Source organism: Alternaria infectoria (assembly GCF_024043175.1).
Source record: "Alternaria infectoria strain BMP 0036 chromosome Unknown scaffold_2, whole genome shotgun sequence".
In the NCBI taxonomy this organism is placed as follows: Eukaryota; Fungi; Ascomycota; class Dothideomycetes; order Pleosporales; family Pleosporaceae; genus Alternaria; species Alternaria infectoria.
The window spans coordinates 577,403-596,894 of NW_026250691.1; the positions used below are offsets into that span (position 1 = coordinate 577,403).

The 19,492-nt window shown below is 53.6% G+C and overlaps 7 protein-coding genes across 7 annotated transcripts; 3 read left to right on the plus strand and 4 right to left on the minus strand.

Moving 5' to 3' along the window:
- Positions 1–96: 96 nt before the first annotated feature.
- J4E92_001628 (uncharacterized protein) lies at positions 97–1,030 on the minus strand (the record flags this gene model as incomplete). The annotated part of the gene is made up of 2 exons (XM_051493039.1): positions 97–773; positions 838–1,030. 2 exons carry the CDS (start codon positions 1,028–1,030, stop codon positions 97–99), a joined length of 870 nt encoding a protein of 289 aa, XP_051356270.1.
- A 786-nt stretch (positions 1,031–1,816) lies between these two features.
- On the minus strand, positions 1,817–6,317 carry J4E92_001629 (uncharacterized protein; the record flags this gene model as incomplete). Its single annotated transcript, XM_051493040.1, has 9 exons — positions 1,817–3,099; positions 3,152–3,725; positions 4,360–4,374; positions 4,425–4,689; positions 4,754–4,835; positions 4,885–5,468; positions 5,519–5,608; positions 5,658–6,104; positions 6,151–6,317. 9 exons carry the CDS (start codon positions 6,315–6,317, stop codon positions 1,817–1,819), a joined length of 3,507 nt encoding a protein of 1,168 aa, XP_051356271.1.
- Positions 6,318–7,033: 716 nt separating this feature from the next.
- Positions 7,034–9,776, plus strand: J4E92_001630 (uncharacterized protein; the record flags this gene model as incomplete). The annotated part of the gene is made up of 5 exons (XM_051493041.1): positions 7,034–7,043; positions 7,099–7,411; positions 7,464–8,439; positions 8,490–9,629; positions 9,681–9,776. The coding sequence occupies 5 exons, from the start codon at positions 7,034–7,036 to the stop codon at positions 9,774–9,776; spliced, it is 2,535 nt and encodes an 844-aa protein (XP_051356272.1).
- Positions 9,777–10,879: 1,103 nt separating this feature from the next.
- On the plus strand, positions 10,880–12,502 carry J4E92_001631 (uncharacterized protein; the record flags this gene model as incomplete). The annotated part of the gene is made up of 2 exons (XM_051493042.1): positions 10,880–11,127; positions 11,179–12,502. The coding sequence occupies 2 exons, from the start codon at positions 10,880–10,882 to the stop codon at positions 12,500–12,502; spliced, it is 1,572 nt and encodes a 523-aa protein (XP_051356273.1).
- Positions 12,503–12,622: 120 nt separating this feature from the next.
- Positions 12,623–13,579, minus strand: J4E92_001632 (uncharacterized protein; the record flags this gene model as incomplete). The annotated part of the gene is made up of 2 exons (XM_051493043.1): positions 12,623–13,149; positions 13,213–13,579. The coding sequence occupies 2 exons, from the start codon at positions 13,577–13,579 to the stop codon at positions 12,623–12,625; spliced, it is 894 nt and encodes a 297-aa protein (XP_051356274.1).
- A 338-nt stretch (positions 13,580–13,917) lies between these two features.
- Positions 13,918–17,028, plus strand: J4E92_001633 (uncharacterized protein; the record flags this gene model as incomplete). Its single annotated transcript, XM_051493044.1, has 3 exons — positions 13,918–14,461; positions 14,508–16,822; positions 17,002–17,028. 3 exons carry the CDS (start codon positions 13,918–13,920, stop codon positions 17,026–17,028), a joined length of 2,886 nt encoding a protein of 961 aa, XP_051356275.1.
- Positions 17,029–17,404: 376 nt separating this feature from the next.
- On the minus strand, positions 17,405–19,310 carry J4E92_001634 (uncharacterized protein; the record flags this gene model as incomplete). Its single annotated transcript, XM_051493045.1, has 2 exons — positions 17,405–17,776; positions 17,826–19,310. The coding sequence occupies 2 exons, from the start codon at positions 19,308–19,310 to the stop codon at positions 17,405–17,407; spliced, it is 1,857 nt and encodes a 618-aa protein (XP_051356276.1).
- Positions 19,311–19,492: the final 182 nt, after the last annotated feature.

Here is a 19,492-nt window from a genome sequence, read left to right on the forward strand (position 1 = left end):
GGGCCACCTACTTCACATTTTTTCATTTTAATATAGGCCCTAGGGTGTTCAGTTTTTCCCTTGTATGAGGTGCTACTCCTCGCACCTCAGCTACCATCACCGCGCCTCACTACCCACCTTCCCAGCTCCACGGCCCAGCACCCCAAATATCCACTCCCCGATTTCCTGACTCTCTTCCGGCTGCACAGGATAAAGATGACCCTGCTCCCAATGCCTCACCACACTCTTTCCCTCGCCCACCTCATACCACCCATCAATCAGTCCCTGGCCCGCCCAATTCCACTCATCCTGCAGACCCTGAACATGGAAAGCCGGCAAGCTAATCTTCCCCTCTACCAACTCCTTGCGCTCCTCCACACTCATCCTAAACGACGAAACCGCTGCATCAAGCGCCGCAGACGCAGAAGGCGGTATCAGCGGCGGCGGATACGACCCACAAACACTGAGGCCGAACTCGAAATCCAGATACGCAAGCCGCGATACATCATTCCCCTTCTCAGCGAGTGCGCGCCGGATTTCGCAGCCTTTGAGGAGCCCGGCTACGACTTTGGTGCCTTGGGAGAAGCCGATGAGACCGACGACTTTGCCGCCGCTGGAGGTGATGCGCTCAACGGTGCTTCGGACGAGGTCTTCGACTTCGGAGGGCATCGTGGTGGTGGAGTTGCCGGCTTTCATGTCGGAGATGGTGACACTGGATTGCATCCAGCGTTTGAAGGGCCCGCAGCCTTCGAAGAAGGGGAGGATGCCTGGGCCGGGTTGGGAGGGGAATGGCGCTTGGGATCGTTGTTAGCATGGGAGCGCATGTCAAGGGGTGGGAAGGTGGGTGGAGATGCATACCTTCCAGACTCTCGACTTCAAAATGGTCTTTGATCACCCTCATTAGTCTTGCTAATTGGATTGTGTGTACGGTCGCATTGCTTCCTGAGCCATGAAAGGCTAGCAGTGTGGGCTTCACAGGTCCACCCATGCCTGCGAGTTTGGGTGCTGTGCTGGGTGTCATGTACGTGCTGTTCTCTGTTTGTGTTGCCATATTGGCAAGGTGTGGCTTAGGCCGTGGTTCGAAAACACCGTGAAATGGTCCCCCGTGAGGCTATCTATATCTCTTCGATGTTTCCCCTGGCTCCCTCGCTGTAGAAAAGAAGAATGCAGGGTCCGGTGCTGTTTTTCCAGATGGTGGGGGAGGGTGTTTGCTTCTTTTCGTTTGTTTCAGCTCGACACTTTGACACCTTCCTTCTTCTCCTCTTTCTCAATTTGGGTAGACAATCAAAGTTGTAGGTTATGTTAGATGCTTTCTTTACATGGGTGGGAAGACATGTGCCTCGTAGACGTGGACAAGTGGCTGCTTATCGGGCCGTAAAAGTCGTCATTCGCCAAGGACAGGTGTATTGCTTGTATGAGAACAAGAGATCTATGACCGTCGCATTAGAACTGAGGCGCCGAGAAGTATCGTTGAAAAACAAGACTGTGTATGCTGAGGTACATGTCTAAATGCGGGATGTAAGGTCAAGACCGAGGATGCCTGCCCAAGTGGGGTCTAGTCAGAGGCGAGATCAATTGATGCGCCCATAGATTACGCACGCGTTCGCTCGTCGCGTGGCTCATAGACTGAGAGCACCCATTCAAGATGCGTCAACTCATTATTTGGTTTCTCGTTCGAGTCCGCTACTTGGCAATCGTTTGACTCGATTTTGGTGCTCCCTCTGGAATTCCATAGCCCGCACCTGAACTACGCCTTGCTCACTCGCTAATAGTACTTCATAGGAAGGATAAAGGGAAGGAAAGAAAAGACAGCAACGCCAGTTACCCGTACTCAGGCTCAAAAGTTTGTTGTACCAGCCCTAGGCAGCGTGTTCGACGAGCCACTCGAAGCTTTGCTCCTCGTTCCACTCATCCCGGAGCTCACACTCGTTCTTGAGCTTGCCCTCACTCTACCCTTATCCCCCTCCTTGATCGACCTCAGGATCTCAATGCCCTCGGCAGTCTTTCCCAACCGAGATACGAGCGTCGTGTTTTCATGTTGCAGGTCACCAATCTGCTCCTTAATCAACTTGTTCTCCTGCTCCAGTATATCCACGCGCTGCTTGAACTCGTCCCGCTCGCGTTGCGCTTTGGCAAGTTGATTCTTATCTGCTTCCTTCTGTTGGCGGAGGAGCAGTTTCTTTGTCTCCTTCTCGCGGCGCTCTTCGAGTTTGCGCATCTCTTTCTCATACTTCTCTTTCTGTTTCTTCTTCTCCCTCTCGTGCTTCTCATTTGCTTTTTGCATGTCCGCATTCGCCTTCTGGCTTTCAGCTTGTAGTCCCGACTCCTGCTTTTCGCGCGCTTGGTCGAGTTTCGCCTTCAGCTGCTCCTTCTTTTCTTCAATCTTTTGTAAGCCCTTGTGGTGTGGGCTATCTTCTGTCGACGGTAGGGACTGTTGCGACGAAGTTGATGGTGTCGGGATCTCTCGGTCGATTGGGAGTCCTTCGCGGGCAGTAGTGAATTGTTCTGCAGATGCGAAAGAATCGCCGGAAGACGACGAGCTTGAGGAGCTCTCGGATCTTGTGCGCTGTAAGCTGTATTGGCTGCCAGCCTCCCCAGTTTTGTCCACTATGCTGGTTCCTACTCCGGCGCCCATACCGTTCGCGTCAGTTGCGGAGAATGTGCGCTTAGTGTCGTGCGCTTTGGGCGTCTCCGCAGAGTCGTCTTTGCCTGCCATACCATCTTCCTCGACGTCGTCGTCTTTGGCACACGCCCAGTCGAGGAATTTGACCGCGTCCTGGACTATGCTGCTAGGCACATTTCGCTCGACCATGAATCGAGGAATACCACCACCAGGATCACTGCGGGTGACCATTATCCACTCGATAGGGTTGGTCTCTGCGTCGCCGTCGCCCATGGGTATCTCCCTGATCATCTCGATCGACTCGTAGAAGCCTCGCACCATGTTGCTTCGGGGCGGCGCATCGGGGTGTGAACAGGGTATGGAAACAACCATGAAGTGTCGCGGTGTTGAGTTGACGACTTTGGAAGCATCGGTAAGGCATGTATCCGAGGTGATGAGTAGGGTGATGAACTCTCGCGGTGAGGTTGGACCAGGGAACTGCGCGGATAGCTGGTAGACTGCGCATCTGTTAGTCGCTACAGGCAACTGGAAATATTCGCCCTCTCATACCTTGCAGTTGACCAACGCCGTCGACTGTCATGTCCTCTAGCCGTTGGTCGCCTCCAATGCCTCTAATGTTGCCCTCGCCGGGGCCACCCTGGACTTCCAGACTCTCCGGGAACTCCCTCTTCATGGCGCGCTTCCACTTCTCGAACCCGAGGCCCTCGTGTACGCTCGAGCGCGAAAACCAGGCACCGTGCCTGTCCTTTCCGGCCATCTTGTATACGCTCATGCCTGTAGCGGCGTCATTGTTCCCTAGCTTCACGGGCTTGCCCCATGACTTCTGCAGTTCTTCATGCTCTGGCGCAGGTGGTGGCCGACGGACTTGGGAAATCGTGAGGTCCTTGGAGCCCGTTGCAGGTTCTTGCTCGGTTCGGGTTCGTTGTGAGGACTCGTAAGGCGTTCCATTGGGTGGTGGAGGCACAGAGTTCGCGATCACTTCTGCTTTGGCCAGTATCTCGGATAGGAATGTTGAGAGGTTGTCGGTAGGGACGTCGCTGAACTCTTTCGGCCGCAGGCACGCGAGCGCTTCGTGTAGCTCCGACATGATAACGTCTGACGGAAAGATGGGGCTTGGAAAAATCTGGGGGAGGTAACAACGAAGGATTAAAGCCACAGGATACCTAGACCCTTTGTGGCTGCTCCCAAGCTATATGTGTGCTGTGAATGTTCCGAGGTACCCGTGGTGCCAGCTAGCATGGTCCGGTGACGGACGATGAAATCATTACCTGCGATTATCGATTCGATTTGCAATGAAGATGGAGCTTGAGAAAGAACTAATAACGAGTAGCAAACTAGACAAGCTGTGTTCCTATGCTGAATTGCGAGGCCTCCAGTCGATATGGCAGTTGTTTGCATGTGCAGGTATAGTTGATGCAACGTCATCCCTGCACGTCGCTCGCTCTTCCCAATCCGCGACGCGTGACGCGGGGTCGCCCGCCGCGCCACCGACGTATCAATCCCTGGCCGCCCTGCATACGAATACGCCGGCAGCCACTACGTCACATATGGCAAAGCTTGCGAAATTGCGACCTTCGCGTTTGCTAGCATTCTGGCCGACACAGCACTCGATGAAACGCACCATGCGAATACAATGTGAGAGAAATATTCTATCTATCTAAGACGTGCTGGGCATGTAGAGAGGGGTATTTCGTAAGTCTAGTCAATGCGGCAAATCAACCTATTCCAAAGCAACAATCCATGAATTACACAAGTACGTATAAAGCACACATCTGTCAAACTGTTAGTCTCCATGGATGTACGCCGGAAGTTTATAGCTTACCATGCTAAGCCCCAAGATCATGCTGCACCAAAAGAGAACGTTGTTCAACAGAGTGCGGCCTCTAACCCACTTGCTCCGTTGCAACATTACAATCGGCATCTGGAGCATCATCGCAACGAAACCGTAGCCTCTGAACTTTCGTGTAATGCAGCCCATGACAAGCTCATGCGCCAATGCAGAGATGAGGAAGGTGATCGTTGTAGCTAGAGGACGCGACATGTGGTTCTTAGATGCAGAGTAGACGTGTCGTCGGAAGAAATGGTGACTAAATCGTAACGCGTCCAGTCAGTACATTTCTCACATGCGACTCGTACAGGGACGTGACTTACACAGGCTTGTTCCATTCGCGCGAGAACTCTAACCAGTCGCAGCTGTTCCACCAGTCTGCATAGAATTGACGGTCGGCAAAGCCTGCATCTCATATTAGCAGCGGACGCTGGGCTTGGTAGTGGAAACTCACGTGTTATCTCTGCAAAAGCACCCAGGATGTACTCAAAGATGACGAGGAAGACTAGCAGGAAAGTAATCATGAATGGAAACAGCAGACGACCGATAGTCTCGCTGAGGATCAACGTGAAATCTGTAGCACCCTTTGAATTTTGGAGTCGCACAGCCGATACGTCCAGCACTGGGAGGATGAACTCCTCCGCAGTAATGACCATCAAGAAGATGCATCCAAACACGGCAAGAGTCTTGTAGAAGACCTCCAACCAGCGGATGTTGGTGTTCCTCGGGTACTCCAGCTCGTAACACAAGGTTGGGCAGAAGATAAAGTCGACAAAGTTATACAGGGTGAGGTTGTTGGGGTAGGAGACGTTACCCAGAGGCGAAGCAAGCTCCAATGCGAGATCATCTCTCAGCTGGCCAAGATACTCTGCATTTGCCTTCTTCGGGTCAGGCTCCTCCTGTGAGGGAGACTGCGGGATCTCGTGCAAATGAGTGCTTGAGCTTGGATAGCGCACTGCAGCTACCTTGCTGGCCTTGTCGGGTGTATCAAGATCGTTCAAGCGACGTAGAGTTTCGCTGAGATGACCGTTGTAGAAACTTCACAAGGTTAGCTATGCAATCAAAGCTCTAGTTACTTGGTGCCATACGCGTAAGAGTGCATCTTCATGAAAATCGCAAGCAGATGCAGAGTGAAGAAGACCTGCGCGGTCCAGCTCCAGTCGCGAATGAAAGGGTATCTTTGCATTGGTCAGTCTACAGTACAATTTATAACCAGGGCCAGCGTACGTAGTCCAGAAAGCGAGCCAAATTGCCTGAAATATGCTCTGTATAGCTATGCCAGACGTGTTCCAGCGCAGAGACCCCTGTTTGAGAAACAGCCTCTGGAGTGGCAGCGACAGGGCGGTGCTGAACACCATGGCACCGTCGACTAGACCAAGCTCGACGACCTTCTCCTTGAACAGCGCCCACTGTCTCATCTGGAAGGGGTATCCAGTCTCGGTCATGTTGCGTAGCATCGATGTAATGACCATGATGGCAAGTCCGATCCAGAACAGGACGAAGAAGCCGCGGAAGTCATGGTAGTCGCTGTTTGGGTCGAAGTGGGATACGCGATCCACGTAGTCTATGGTAGGGAATATGCGCTGCTTGTGCTGGGCGCGTATCTGTCTGCGTGCGGACGAGGAAGCCTGGACGGAAGGCGGGGCATCGTCGGGTATGGGTGTGCTTCTTCCACTGCTGAGGTCAGCCATGTATCGCGTCGAGAGAGGTGCCCATGTACCTAGAGATGCCTGAGCCGGGCTCCCGGAGCGTGCCATTCTTGTTAAACGCCTCGTCGCTGAGTTGGGGCTTGAGCAAGTCGATTCTCGTGGGTTTGCGCGGTCGCGGCGAGTGGAAGTCGGTGTTGCCGTTGTGAGCATTCGCGTCAAAAGACGTAGACTCGGCCATTATGAGGAGACGTGTATGCGCATGTCACGGAGGAGGAGTGGGAAGGAGGATTCAAGTGTGGACAGGCCAGACTATGATCCGCAACTAACAGGGTCACTGGCTGTGTCAGATGGGGCAGTGAGTGGCAGACGAGGCTTCCGGACAATCGCTCGACACAAACAGGTAATGGGGAGGTAACAGGCTTGCATTTGATACGTATATATGCTACAAGGAATATGCAAGTACATGCGGTCTGCTGATGTAGTGGTGGCCTAGCGACTCGGAGAGTTGGCACTGAGGGTCGAAAGGTCGGTTACATCAGCGACCGCGCGAGTCAGTGCGGGCGTCTTGGGAGCAGTGCCAGGAATTGTCGTGTTTCTTGGTATGTAGAGTAACGTGCAAGTACTTGTATCTCGGGGTTTGCTTAGAGAATTACGCCAGAATCTATGCGTATCAAAGATAGCCAGAGTTCAGGGTAGAATAGAGTCTAGGCATCCGTACCCGTTGTTGGTGGCAGGTGCGTCCGACCTCTGGACTCTGGAACAAATGACGGCCCGGCCAGCTGTAGGCCATGCCCAAACGTTCCGCCTACCAACGCGCAGCCAGGACATTTCACATAGTCGCCCGTGACCAATTCATAAAACCCATCGACGACCGAATACCATTCTCGTCCTCTCTCGCCTCTTTCCCATCGAACCCTCTTTCGCTGTCCGGGTGGGGTCCAAGAGGCCACCGCAATGGCTTCCTGTACGCCAAGCACCGCGACCCCCAGCAGCTGAGGACTTGTGCTAAGGATATACAGTGAAGCAGTTTATTCGCAATGTGCGCGCTGCAAAGACAATTGCCGACGAGCGTGCGGTCGTGCAGAAAGAGAGTGCCGCCATCCGCGCCAGCTTCAGGGAGGAGAGCCACGACTCCAACGTGAGGAGGAACAATGTCGCAAAGCTACTTTATCTCTTCACTCTGGGCGAGAGGACACACTTTGGTCAGATTGAATGTTTGAAGCTGCTGGCCTCTCCGCGCTTCGCTGACAAGCGCTTGGGATATCTGGGTACCATGCTGCTACTGGACGAGAACCAGGAAGTCCTGACTCTGGTGACGAACTCGCTGAAGAAGTAGGCAATAGTGCTCTCTCTGATATGGATCCACATGCTAAACAATGTGTAGCGACCTCAACCACCCCAACCAGTACATCGTCGGCCTCGCCCTCTGCACGCTCGGCAACATCGCCTCCGTCGAAATGGCTCGAGATCTGTTCCCGGAAGTCGAAACGATAATATCGAGCGCGAACCCATACATACGTCGCAAAGCCGCAATCTGCGCCATGAGGATATGTCGGAAAGTGCCCGACCTCCAGGAACATTTCTTGGAAAAGGCCAAGTTGCTACTGCAAGACCGAAACCACGGCGTCTTGCTGTGTGGCGTCACTCTAGTAGAGAACCTCTGCGAGGCGGACGAGGTCGAGGACGACGAGAACGGCGTAAGGGAGATCTTCAGACCCATGGTGCCCAGCCTAGTCAAGATATTGAAGGGGCTCTCCTCGTCTGGTTATGCGCCCGAGCACGACGTGACTGGCATCACAGACCCTTTCCTACAATGCAAGCTGCTCCAGCTTCTACGAGTCCTGGCCCGTGGCGATGCGCAGGTTAGCGAACAGATCAACGACATTCTAGCCCAAGTCGCAACCAATACGGACTCCTCGAAAAATGTCGGCAACTCCATCTTGTACGAGGCAGTACTCACAATCCTCGATATCGAAGCAGATTCTGGACTTCGCGTGCTTGGTGTCAACATCCTAGGAAAGTTCTTGTCAAACCGTGACAACAACATCAGATATGTTGCGCTCAACACACTGATCAAGGTTGTCGCAGTCGAACCAAACGCCGTGCAGAGACACCGCAACACCATTCTGGATTGTCTACGGGATCCTGATATTAGTATTAGACGGCGAGCGCTTGACCTCAGCTTTACCTTGATCAACGAGAGCAATGTGCGAGTACTGATAAGGGAGCTCCTTGCTTTCTTGGAAGTTGCTGACAACGAGTTCAAACCTGTCATGACCTCCCAGATCGGTGTCGCAGCAGACCGCTTCGCACCAAACAAGAGGTGGCACGTTGATACCATGCTGCGCGTGTTGAAACTCGTAAGTCAGTCATGTTCCTGTGAGCTGCATGTAACTAATCTACGCATCAGGCCGGGAACTACGTCAAAGAGCAGATTCTATCCTCCTTTGTACGACTGATCGCTACCACACCTGACCTCCAAACCTACTCCGTACAGAAGCTCTATGCGGCCTTGAAGGAAGACATCACACAGGAGGGCCTCACGCTAGCCGGTTCCTGGGTCATCGGAGAGTACGGCGATGCACTGCTAAGAGGTGGTCAGTACGAAGAGGAAGAGCTTGTCAAGGAAGTCAAAGAAAGCGACGTCGTCGATCTCTTCGAAACCATCCTCGGTAGCAGTTACGCCGGTCTCATCGTCCAACAGTACATCGTCACAGCCTCTATGAAATTGACGACACGTTTGAGCGATCCTGCTCAGATTGAGCGTTTACGACGGTTATTACAACGATACGCGGCAAACCTTGACGTTGAGATTCAACAGCGTGCAGCCGAATACGGAAACTTGTTCGGTCACGACCAGATTAGGAGGGGCGTTCTTGAGAAGATGCCACCGCCTGAAATCCGCGAAGAGTCACGAGTTCTGGGCGAAGCGACCAAAAAGCGACAGTCGAAGATTGCGAAGAAGAAGCCTGCGCAAGCAGCGACAGAAGACTTGCTACTGGACCTCATGGGCGATGCAGGCCCGTCGACCAGCATGAATGGGGCGGCCAATGGAACTCAACAGAGCCAGGACTTACTTGCAGACATCATGGGCGGGTCTTCATCACCGCCTCAGACATCCTCCCCGGCGCCACAATCAAACGTGGCCAACATCATGGACCTCTTCAACTCTGGAGCCAGCAGTTCTCCAGCCCCAGCGCAGTCTCACGCGCCGCCGTCAGGAAACTCCATGGACCTTCTGGGCGGACTCGGTGGTATGTCCTCGCCACCACCACAAGCTTCAACACCGTCGGTGGCCTCAGGCCCACCCGCGCATCCAGCATACAACAAGAACGACCTACAGATCACCTTCCAGCTCAAGCGTGATGCAAACGCCGTGCAACTTCTCGCACGTTTCCGCAATACCGGAAGCTTTGGCCAGCTGTCAGGTGTGAATCTACAAGCTGCGGTACCAAAGAGCCAAAAGCTGCAGCTGCAACCTATCAGTACCAGTGAACTGGAGGGAGGCCAAGACGCGACCCAGCAAATGAGGGTCACAGCTGTCAATGGGGTAAGTCATTCTCAGATACGTTTTGTATGTATAATTTGCTAACAGACCTAGCCCCCACCCGCAAGGCTAAAGCTCCGACTCAAGATCAGTTACTCGGCAGGTGGTGCTCCAGTGACAGAGCAGGTTGACTGGGCCGAGCCGACATGATGGCAAAGCACACTTTTGGTAGTAAAATCTTCAAGTAGCGAGCAGTATAGAGCAAATGACGTACCCGAGCGATGATGACATGCACGACGGACTAGATCCAGCGCAAGACTTTCGTGCGCGCATCTTTGGCGCATATATCAAGTGCTGAGCGTAGAGCGGGTTCTTTAGCGTTAGTGTATCCTCGAGCTGGATCGCAAGATTGCTTCGGGAGACGCCTAATCTTCATGTTTGAAACAAAGGAGCACAGTCGCCTTCTGCAGCTGTCGCAATAACCCGACAGAGGTGGAAATAAGATGCGGGATTAGCGCCTCAAGCCATCCGCGCCCGCTTTTCCGGTAGATCCCCCCGCCATTGCCAGGAACGCGACCTGTTGGGTCGCTTCTCTCTTCTGTACAACTGTTTCTCCACTGCACCAACCATTCCAAAGCGGGACTTCTGCCCATCGAGGAACGATTTGTGTCGAGAAAACATCGTTGTGTCACATATCGCAACGACGGCAGCAGGTGATGCACGACCAGGGATTAACATAGATTCTGGGATCGACACGATAGCACGCACCAGCGCCTGCATACTATAAACCTTGCCAGCCACTCACTTTGGTCACTACAGCGGTCACCCTGTCTCGTCATGCGCCCCAAGAAGTTCGGTTCGCATTAGCACGAGGGGATCGCGGGTACCCAGCCTCACAATGCCTGCTGTCGGTATCTGTTTATGCCCGCATAGAGCTACTACCTTCCTTATTCAGCGTTACATGGGACATTATAATGGTGTCCCGATATTCCCGAAGTCCTGGATCTGGCTGCACAACTTGCAGTAGGGAGGGAACGTGATGCAATTGCCAATAGACGGGTCTTGGTCATTCTCCACTATGAACAGGTGCTTAACCTCCCAGATCTGCTTCTATTACTTAGACGCACCCTTCTATCACTTATTTCAACGTTCATCTTCATCGGAGACGGTGAAGATATCCATACCTGAACTTTGTTGGTCTCTCATTAAACTGAGTAGCAACCGGCCCGAACGGTATCCCTGACATTCAACATATTTATACAAGAGACTTTGGGGACCACAAGCGTCTGTGGAAGATCACACGTTTGAACGCAATGCATCTCACGTCTCTCACGCTCGGAAGCGGCTTTTTGTCGCTGGTGTTGGCTCTACCATCGAACACACCGGTAGACCTACCGAGGAGACAATATGAGACCACCCCACCATCATACGATCCTGTGTCGCCTGATCAGAGAGCACAAGCCGTGATTGACACCTTCAGAATAAGCTGGGAGGGATACCGCCAGTATGCATTTCCGATGGATGAGCTGAGGCCTGTGAGCAACAACGGAAGTAATTCGAGGTACGTACCCAATATCCATGTTTCAAGTAAGTCTTGCTAACATGGTCTCAGGAACGGATGGGGTGCCTCTGCCGTAGACGCGCTCAGCACAGCACTCATCATGGGCCAGAAAGACATCGTGAACGAAATCATAGAATATATCCCCAGCATCAACTTCGCGTATACTGAGGATCCCGTCTCTCTATTCGAGACCACGATCCGATACCTTGGCGGCATGCTGTCCGGCTATGACCTACTCTCTGGTCCTTTGGCACACCTCGCAGATGATCCAGCAAATGTAGAAGCTCTTCTCACGCAATCCGTCAATCTGGCCAACAACCTCTCCTACGCATTCGAGACACCCACCGGAATACCCTGGAACATACTTACCTTCAACAACCGAAGTAACGTCGATCAAGAGAACGGACTCGCAACTGTCGGCACACTGATCCTCGAATGGGTCCGCCTCGCTGATCTCACCGGGAACCAAACATATGCGGATCTGGCCGAGAAAGCAGAGCAATACCTTCTCTTCCCATCCCCCGACTTCGCCGAGCCGTTCCCTGGACTCCTGGGCATGGGAATCAACGTAACGACAGGGCAATTCAACGACGCAGTCGGAGGCTGGGTTGGTGGCGCCGACTCCTTCTACGAGTACCTGATCAAGATGTACATCTACGACCCACGCTACAGCTTCCTCAAAGAACGCTGGATCAAAGCCGTAGACAGTTCTATTGCGAATCTAGCCTCGCACCCAGCCCCCCGACCAGACATAACCTTCCTCGCAGCCTTTGAAAACACCACACTCGACCTAGAATCCCAGCATCTCGCCTGTTTCGACGGCGGGAACTTCATCCTAGGCGGCCAAGTCCTCGACCGACAAGACTACATCGATTTCGGTCTCGAACTCGTCAACGGTTGCCACGAGACGTACATTCAGACCGCAACACGCATCGGACCTGAAGTCTTCTCCTGGAACACCTCCGCCGTACCAGCGAACCAAACATCTTTCTTCAACCGAACTGGTTTCTGGATTGAGAACGCGGGTTACCAACTCCGTCCTGAGGTCATAGAATCTTACTACTACGCATACCGCGCGACGTCGGATTCAAAGTACCAGGACTGGGCGTGGGATGCTTTTGTTGCGATTAATGCGACGACGAGGGTTGGCAGTGGGTATAGTTCTATCGAGGACGTGAACGTGGTTGGGGGAGGTAATTTTACGGATTTCCAGGAGAGCTTCTGGTTCGCCGAGGTGTTGAAGTACAGTTATGCTATCCAGGCTGGTGAGGCTGAGTGGCAGGTTGGCAAAGATGGGGTTAATGAGTGGGTTTACAATACTGAGGCGCACCCGGTTAAGGTCTATGGGGGTGGGAATGCGACGAGGGGGTTGTAGGAGGATGGGTCTTGAAGTACGTGAAGATTCTGTAGTAATCGAGTTTTGCTGCAGAACAATCTTATTGGCGACTGGACGCCGGGTATATGATGCAGATGAACGGATTTCCGTGCCGTGAAACTACTCGAAGAAACCACCGTCGCTCTCCTCCGCCTCTTCTTGGGCCTGCACGCCGAGTGCTCTCCTCTCGCGACGGTTCTTGGCTGCCGCCAACTTCTCTTCCACCTTCTTCTCTTTGACCTTGACTGCTGGTTGCACATGCGGCTGTGCCTTCTTTTTCGGTTCCTTCTTGGGCACAGCAGCGGGCAAGCCCTCCTTGCTATTCCTAAGCGCGTCCAATGTGCCTTCTGCCATGGCCTCCTCCACAGTTTTCCACATATCCATGTCGCCTTTTGGCCCGTCGACTTCGCGATTCGCTTTGTCATCGGTATCCTCGTCCGCTGGTTCGTCGGAATCTGAGGCCTTGTCCTTCTTCGACTTTGGGTATAGAGAGGCGTAGGGCTTCATGAGCGGGTAGTAAATGGCGTAGTTGACATCGACTTGAGCGTTGTGCACCTTTCGCGCTAGGTCTTGTTTCTTCGCCTCGTCCCCCTCTGCTTCATGCTCTTTCTTCAGCTTCTTGAGTATCCTTGTGCCCTTTTGACGATCTGAGGCGCGTTAGCAATCGCTTCGTGTTGACTCCCATGTGCCATGCGCAATCTATGACATACCGAAGAATCTTATGTGATGATACTTTCCAATCATCTTCTTCCTGTAGTCGGCCTCTCTGCTGCTCTCCAGCTTCTCTTGCAGTTCGTGCTGACAGGCTTCGAGCTCTCTCTCTCTCTCGACCCTATTGCCCGCTGACATCTTGTGGTCGCCTACATTGTCGACGTGCGCAAGCAGTCGCTTCAGGTCTCGTATACGGCTCTTGAGCGCGTTGGTGCTGGTGCTCTTGTCGATGTCGCTCGAGACGTGCGGCCGCTTCTTCGACTTGGGATGGCTCTGGCCGGGCTTGAAGGCGCGGTGCTTCTTGAATGGTTTGGGGGCAGAGGACGACGACTCGGTCGCTTCGGCATGCTTGCGCTTTTGCGACATGGTGGCTGGCTGAGATTTGGGATTTGAGAGTTGTTGGCTGACTGCGGAAATCTTGGGATCGAACGAAGGGAAGTTTTAGTGGGGCGGCAGAATTAAGGTTGCTAGACCGCCCGATGCGCGCCAAGTGAGATCACGCGTCTGGCCTTCACCCACCTGCAGGCTCCCGATGTCTTCCACTTGCACGGTAACTTAGCAAAGTCGAGTGTACTGCAATATGCACACGACATCATTCGCTCCGGGATCCTTCAGACTATTTCCACTGATTTATGAGGCTTCCTTATCCTGCTTTCGGACCTTGAACTTCCATCATCGCGGGATCGCGATAGTCAGCCAGTGAGATGGAAGCTGCGATCAGATGGTCGCCGCACTCGACGCGAGACAACCCTCGCTTCTTGATTATCGATGTCGCGGGTAATAGGTTACGTCTGTGTCAAATCGAAGAGTTTAGTAAGAGCAAGGTCAACTATAAGCAGATATGCATCCGAGATAAGCTGCCAAACTACACGGCCTTCGACTGGTCCAAGAAGGATCCGAGTGTAGTTGCTGTGGGTTCTGCCTCTGGAGAGGCTACCATCGTTACGTTGGATCCGGACAAGCCCGATCACGACTACATCCACTCGTTTTCGATACGACACCAGAGGAAATGCAACTCCATCGCTTTCAGCGCTAAGAATCTACTTGCTACAGGGCTGGATAGAGTCAGGAATGATGTCTGTCTCAACATCTACGATATGAACGACTCGCGAGTCACAGCCAAGGATGAACCGTACAAGAAGTTGGCGAGCTCAGAAGCCATCTCTAGCATCAAGTTCTTTAATGGACAGCCTGATATGCTCGTCGCGGGTGTCTCGAGGCAATACGTGCGCATTTACGATCTCAGAGGTGGGTCACACATAGAGAAGTGAATATCCCTGCTCATTCTTTATAGACTCTAGCACGGCGGGCATTGCGCAGTTCCAAACACGCCAGGTGCACAACATTTCCATAGACCCGTTGGACGAAAACTACTTTCTATCAGCGGGGACGGCAGGAGATCCGACTGTGACTGTTTGGGACACGCGCTTCGTGAAACAGCGAGTAGCGTCCAACGATAATGCGAGTGGAGGCGCCGTCCTGGAGTTCAAGCCAGTCGTAGACAACTCACAGTCGGCTTCTATATGGAGTCTTCGGTACTCTGGTACCAAGCGAGGAACATTCGGAGTACTTGCAAATACTGGAGAATTCAAAATCATCGAATTAGCACAGCACTCTCATCAACCTTCCGAGACAGCGGATACACCTTTCGCTCGAGCATGGGCGTCTCCATATTACACCAAAGCCACACATCATCTACGCTATGCCTCACACGACAAACAGCATCGGCAAGACGAAAAAGAGCGCGTCGTGGCATACGACTTTATGACTACTGGAAACCCGCTCGGTGGACAGTGTGCGTTAGCCCTACATTCAAATCGAGAAGTCGAAGTTCTCAGAGTACCACCAATACCACCTCGTATCAACGTAAGCGCGCTGGAGGAGATATACAAAGATCGCACCTGCATCGCTAGGCCGACTTCGCCATATGGTACGGTAGCAGAGGATCTAATCCAGGTACAAAACAGAGCACTAGGCGACAAGTACGATATCGAACATGATCACAAACCCAACCTCTCCGCCAGCATCGATAGACTGAGCCTCAGCAACAGCCAACGAAGCCTACCTCTTTTGTCGACAGAGCACCCTAGCCATCACATGCACGAGGACCTTCTCGACCTTGCGTTTCCTGAGTTCAAGATTCCTCTCTCTGATTATTTAGCCGTCCTCCAAGCACCCAAACGACGTGTCCAGGAAGGCTATTCCCTCGATTGTGCTAAGAACAAGGCTATAGTCCACAACGATCCCTGGCTGGTCGACGTGTGGACGCTGATCGACCGCATGGATGCGCATGCCGCAGGGGACGGTATGGTGGGCAACGGTCTCGATCTCAAATATCTGGGAGTCAGCTCAATATGGGCAAACGAGCTGACAATGTACGACGAGCGACTCATCGATCCGGACACAAAGACAAGCCAAGAGATGCTCAGCGATGCAGTCAAAGAGATAGTCGAGGCCATGGAATTCCCCATCTTCGAAGGCGTGAGCACAGAGTATCCAGAGAACAGGCAACTGTGTCTCAGTCTCTGCGGTTGGCCCCTCGAAAGAGCCGGCGTAGAGCAAAACTGTCAACGGCTTATAGATGAAGGCGAGATATACAAAGCGATCGTTCTAGCCGTCTTCCAAGGACACAAGGACATCGCACTAACCCTCCTCCGAGCCAGTCTCACGAGCAAGAGACTCCCACAAGATGACATTGGCCTTGCAGCCGTCATAGCCTGCGCCTCGCCCTCCTCCGGGGTCTCAGCCGAGCAAAGAGAAGCCTGCGCCTGGATGGCCGACATGACCAGCGACGCCTACCTAAAATCACTCCTCACCTACTTCATCACAGGCGACTGGTCAAGCGTAGTCTCGATGCCCCAGCTCACCCTCTCCGACCGCGTAGCCGTCGCCCTGAGATACCTACCAGACCCCTCCCTAACCACCTTCCTGACCACCACCACAACAACCGCAACAGCCCAAGGCGACATCTCCGCCCTCCTCCTCACAGGCCTAACCACGCGCTCCCTCTCCCTCCTCCAAACACACATCTCTCACCACCCCACCACCGGCCTGCAAAACGCCGTCCTCATCCTCTCCCGCGCCTGCCCCCTCTACATCCAAGACCCACGCTGGACCCTCTGGAAAGACATGTATCTCGAGCAACAGCAGATCTGGCGCACCTTCCTCGAGCGCACGCGCTACGTCAAAGAACACAATCTCCTCAGCGTAACACGCGAGGGGAGAAGCGTGAATAAACCCAGTCAACCGAGCTTGACGCTGCGCTGTCTGAACTGCCAGCAGAATCTTGCGTTGAGGAAGGACCCGAGGAGTAGTACGAAGAGGTTGCTTCCTACTGCGCATCAGGCGGGTGGCATGAATAACGCGCCGTCTACAGCGACGACGACGCATCGTGCAACGGCTTCGTTGTCCTTCGGTGGCGGTGCTGGTAAACCTGCTGCACCATTGCAACAGAAATCTGCGGCTAGCACACCTGGACTCCATTGTCCGAATTGCGCGGCGCAGATGCCGAGGTGTGCGCTGTGCATGTTGTGGCTGGGCTCGCCCGATCCGAGTAAACAGGGGGCGTACGAGACACTCAAAGGAGAGGACAAAGAGGGCAGGATGATGGTGTTTTGTATGAATTGTACGCATGGATTTCATGGTCATCATGCGAGGGATTGGTTTGCTAGACATGCCATGTGTCCTGTGCCGGACTGTGGGTGCATGTGTGGGTTGATGAAGTGAGGGAAGATTCGTATTTGCATATTCGCTTAGGATTCGCATGTTTCAGCAACAACGTAGCACAGTTCAAGATACGGAGTGTACCAAAGTAGTGGGGAGTAAACAGATATAGTTTTAAGAAGCTGTGCGGCCGTCTGTCCATGATGCTCATGGTCTGGAGATCTCAAAGTCTTCCCTATACGCGCTATTGTACCAAGAAAAAGCTAAAGAAACGCAAAAAGGGTATAATCTCCACCGAGGTGCGGCCTGTCAAGACCAACTGTTCGTTTCTGTACCCTTACAGAAACGATAATATCCTATAGCGCCGCTAATGATGCCAAAAAAACTGACATGTCCAAACACCTCTATAAATGCTGAAAAAGCGACTGCGAACAGTTAAAATGTGCGATGCAGACACTAAAGTATCAGGAAACCGTTCGACGGCTGTCCAGTTGACCGCCTTCGATGCTCGCGCGATGCGCGAATTTCCTAATCTTGCCCTGCCATCTCACTGTCGTCGTTGCCGAAGTCGTCTTCTTCGTCAATGGCCATTATGTTCGCTTGTGCGGTGACCACGACCATGTTGTCACCATCCTCTTCCTCGTGGTACATGGTGCCGTCGTTGAGGTCGAAAGCGTTGTCCTCGTTGTCAACGTCGTCTCCACCGTTAGTGTTCATGAAGACGCGCAGACGTTGTACACCAACGCCGCTGAAGACGCAGAACACTTCACGCTGGTGATCGTTGAATTCGGGGGGTGCCTCGCGGCAAAAGGCGAGAAGATCGTCGCGAAGGAAAGCTTGGACGCCAGTGAGAGAGAGGTGGGTCAGGCGGGGGCAGTTGTTGAGGAGCGCATGGATGCCCTGTTCATGTCAGTAACGGCACGGGATTTGTCTTGGGTGGGGCACTTACGGCTAGGGAGAGGTTGGTACAGTAGCTAAGGTGCACCCTCTCGAGCACGCTGGGTGCGATGGGCCCGCTGGAGCCAATCTGCTTCGGTTTGGCGAGTGCGAGTATGCTGCGGTCCGTTATGGCGGCACACTTGACCAGGCCAATGCGTTTGAGCTTGGGTAGAGCGGCGAGCTGCATGACCGAGGCGTCGGTGAGAGCAATGCAACACGCGAGATCAATGTACCGTATGCGGTTGCATAGCTTGACCAGCTGCGCGACACCGACATCTGTGATGTTGGCGCAATGTCCCAGATGTATGTAGTGGAGGTTCTTGCCCAGACGAGTAATGGCCATGACGGCTCTGTCGGTAATGTTGCGACATTTGGCGAGGACAAGGTTGCGCAGTCGCGGAGCTGCGTGGACTATCTTCTGGACGCCAGAATCTTGTAGCTCTTCGCAACCAGTCAGATCTAGGATACGCAGGCAGTCGTAGGTAGCCTCGGCTGGGAGACGGAGGAAGGCCTGGTCGGTGATCTTGACGCAGTGGGCTAATCGTAGCTCGCGGAGGTTGGGGCCTTCTGTGATGAGCGTAGTGATGGAGGCATCGTCGAGGTTCTTGCAGTCGTGAAGATCTATCTCGAGGATGTAGCGGCAGTTCCTAGCAAAGGCGATGATGCTCCGGTCGCTGAGTTGCGAGCATCCGTTCAGCTTGAGGCGCTTCAGATGTCTGCAGTTCTTGGCAACTTCCTCGAGCGAATCGTCTGTGATTTTCTTGCAGTTTGTGATGTTGAGGCCCTGCAGGCGGACTGCGTGTTTGGCCAGAGCGAGCATTGACTTGTCGGTGATGGACTCGACGTTGGTGACATCCAGGGCGAGAATGTAGCGGTTTTCCTCGAGCATGGCCTCCAGACTAAAGTCGGACAGTCGTGAGCAGTTGGTCAGCGTTAAGCGCTCAACACGCTTGCAACTTGAAAGCGGTTTCAGCGTCCCGTCACTGACTTCACCACCCAGAGCGGACAGATTCAGACGCTTGATCAGACTGCTGTAGTCGAAGAAGCTGTTGACCGTCTGGACCGTCTTTATGACGCTCTTGACGTTTGACCATTTGTTCGTTGAGGGGCGGTGCCAGAGCAAGCCGACGCTGTTTCCAGCCCATGTCTTGGACACGAGCATGCAGTTCTTGAGGTCGGCGGGCGAGGAGAGTTTTGCGAAGACGGCAATCATGAGCTCGGCGGGTAGGCGGGAGACGGGCGAGATGCGGTTCTGCTCTTCGATGGCCCGCCGGCGAGCCTCTTCGTCCGAGTCGGGCGATACTGACGGCGCGAGCGACGAGAGCGAGTCGTTGGACTGCAGCATGATGGAGTCCTTGTCTTCATCGTCGTAGCCGCGCTCGGGCGAGGTCGAGGCGGAAGAGTCGGAGCGCGAGGTGCTGGCGTCTCTCTGGGGCCGTCGTGAGCGCGCCGTGGTGCCTTGTCGGACGCGGGCGAGTCGTGGGTTTTCGGCCATGGTACCGGGTGTGTCAGGAGTCGCGGGGGGTTCGGTTTATATAGACGGGCAGGCGTGATTGCGGTGGGCGTGGAACAGCGTCTAAAGGGCACAATCGGTGTGCTGGTATACGCGGCGGCTGGCGGGTGTATGGGGCAGCCGCTTACTCTACAAATACAACAACAACAACAGTGCGGTCTGGA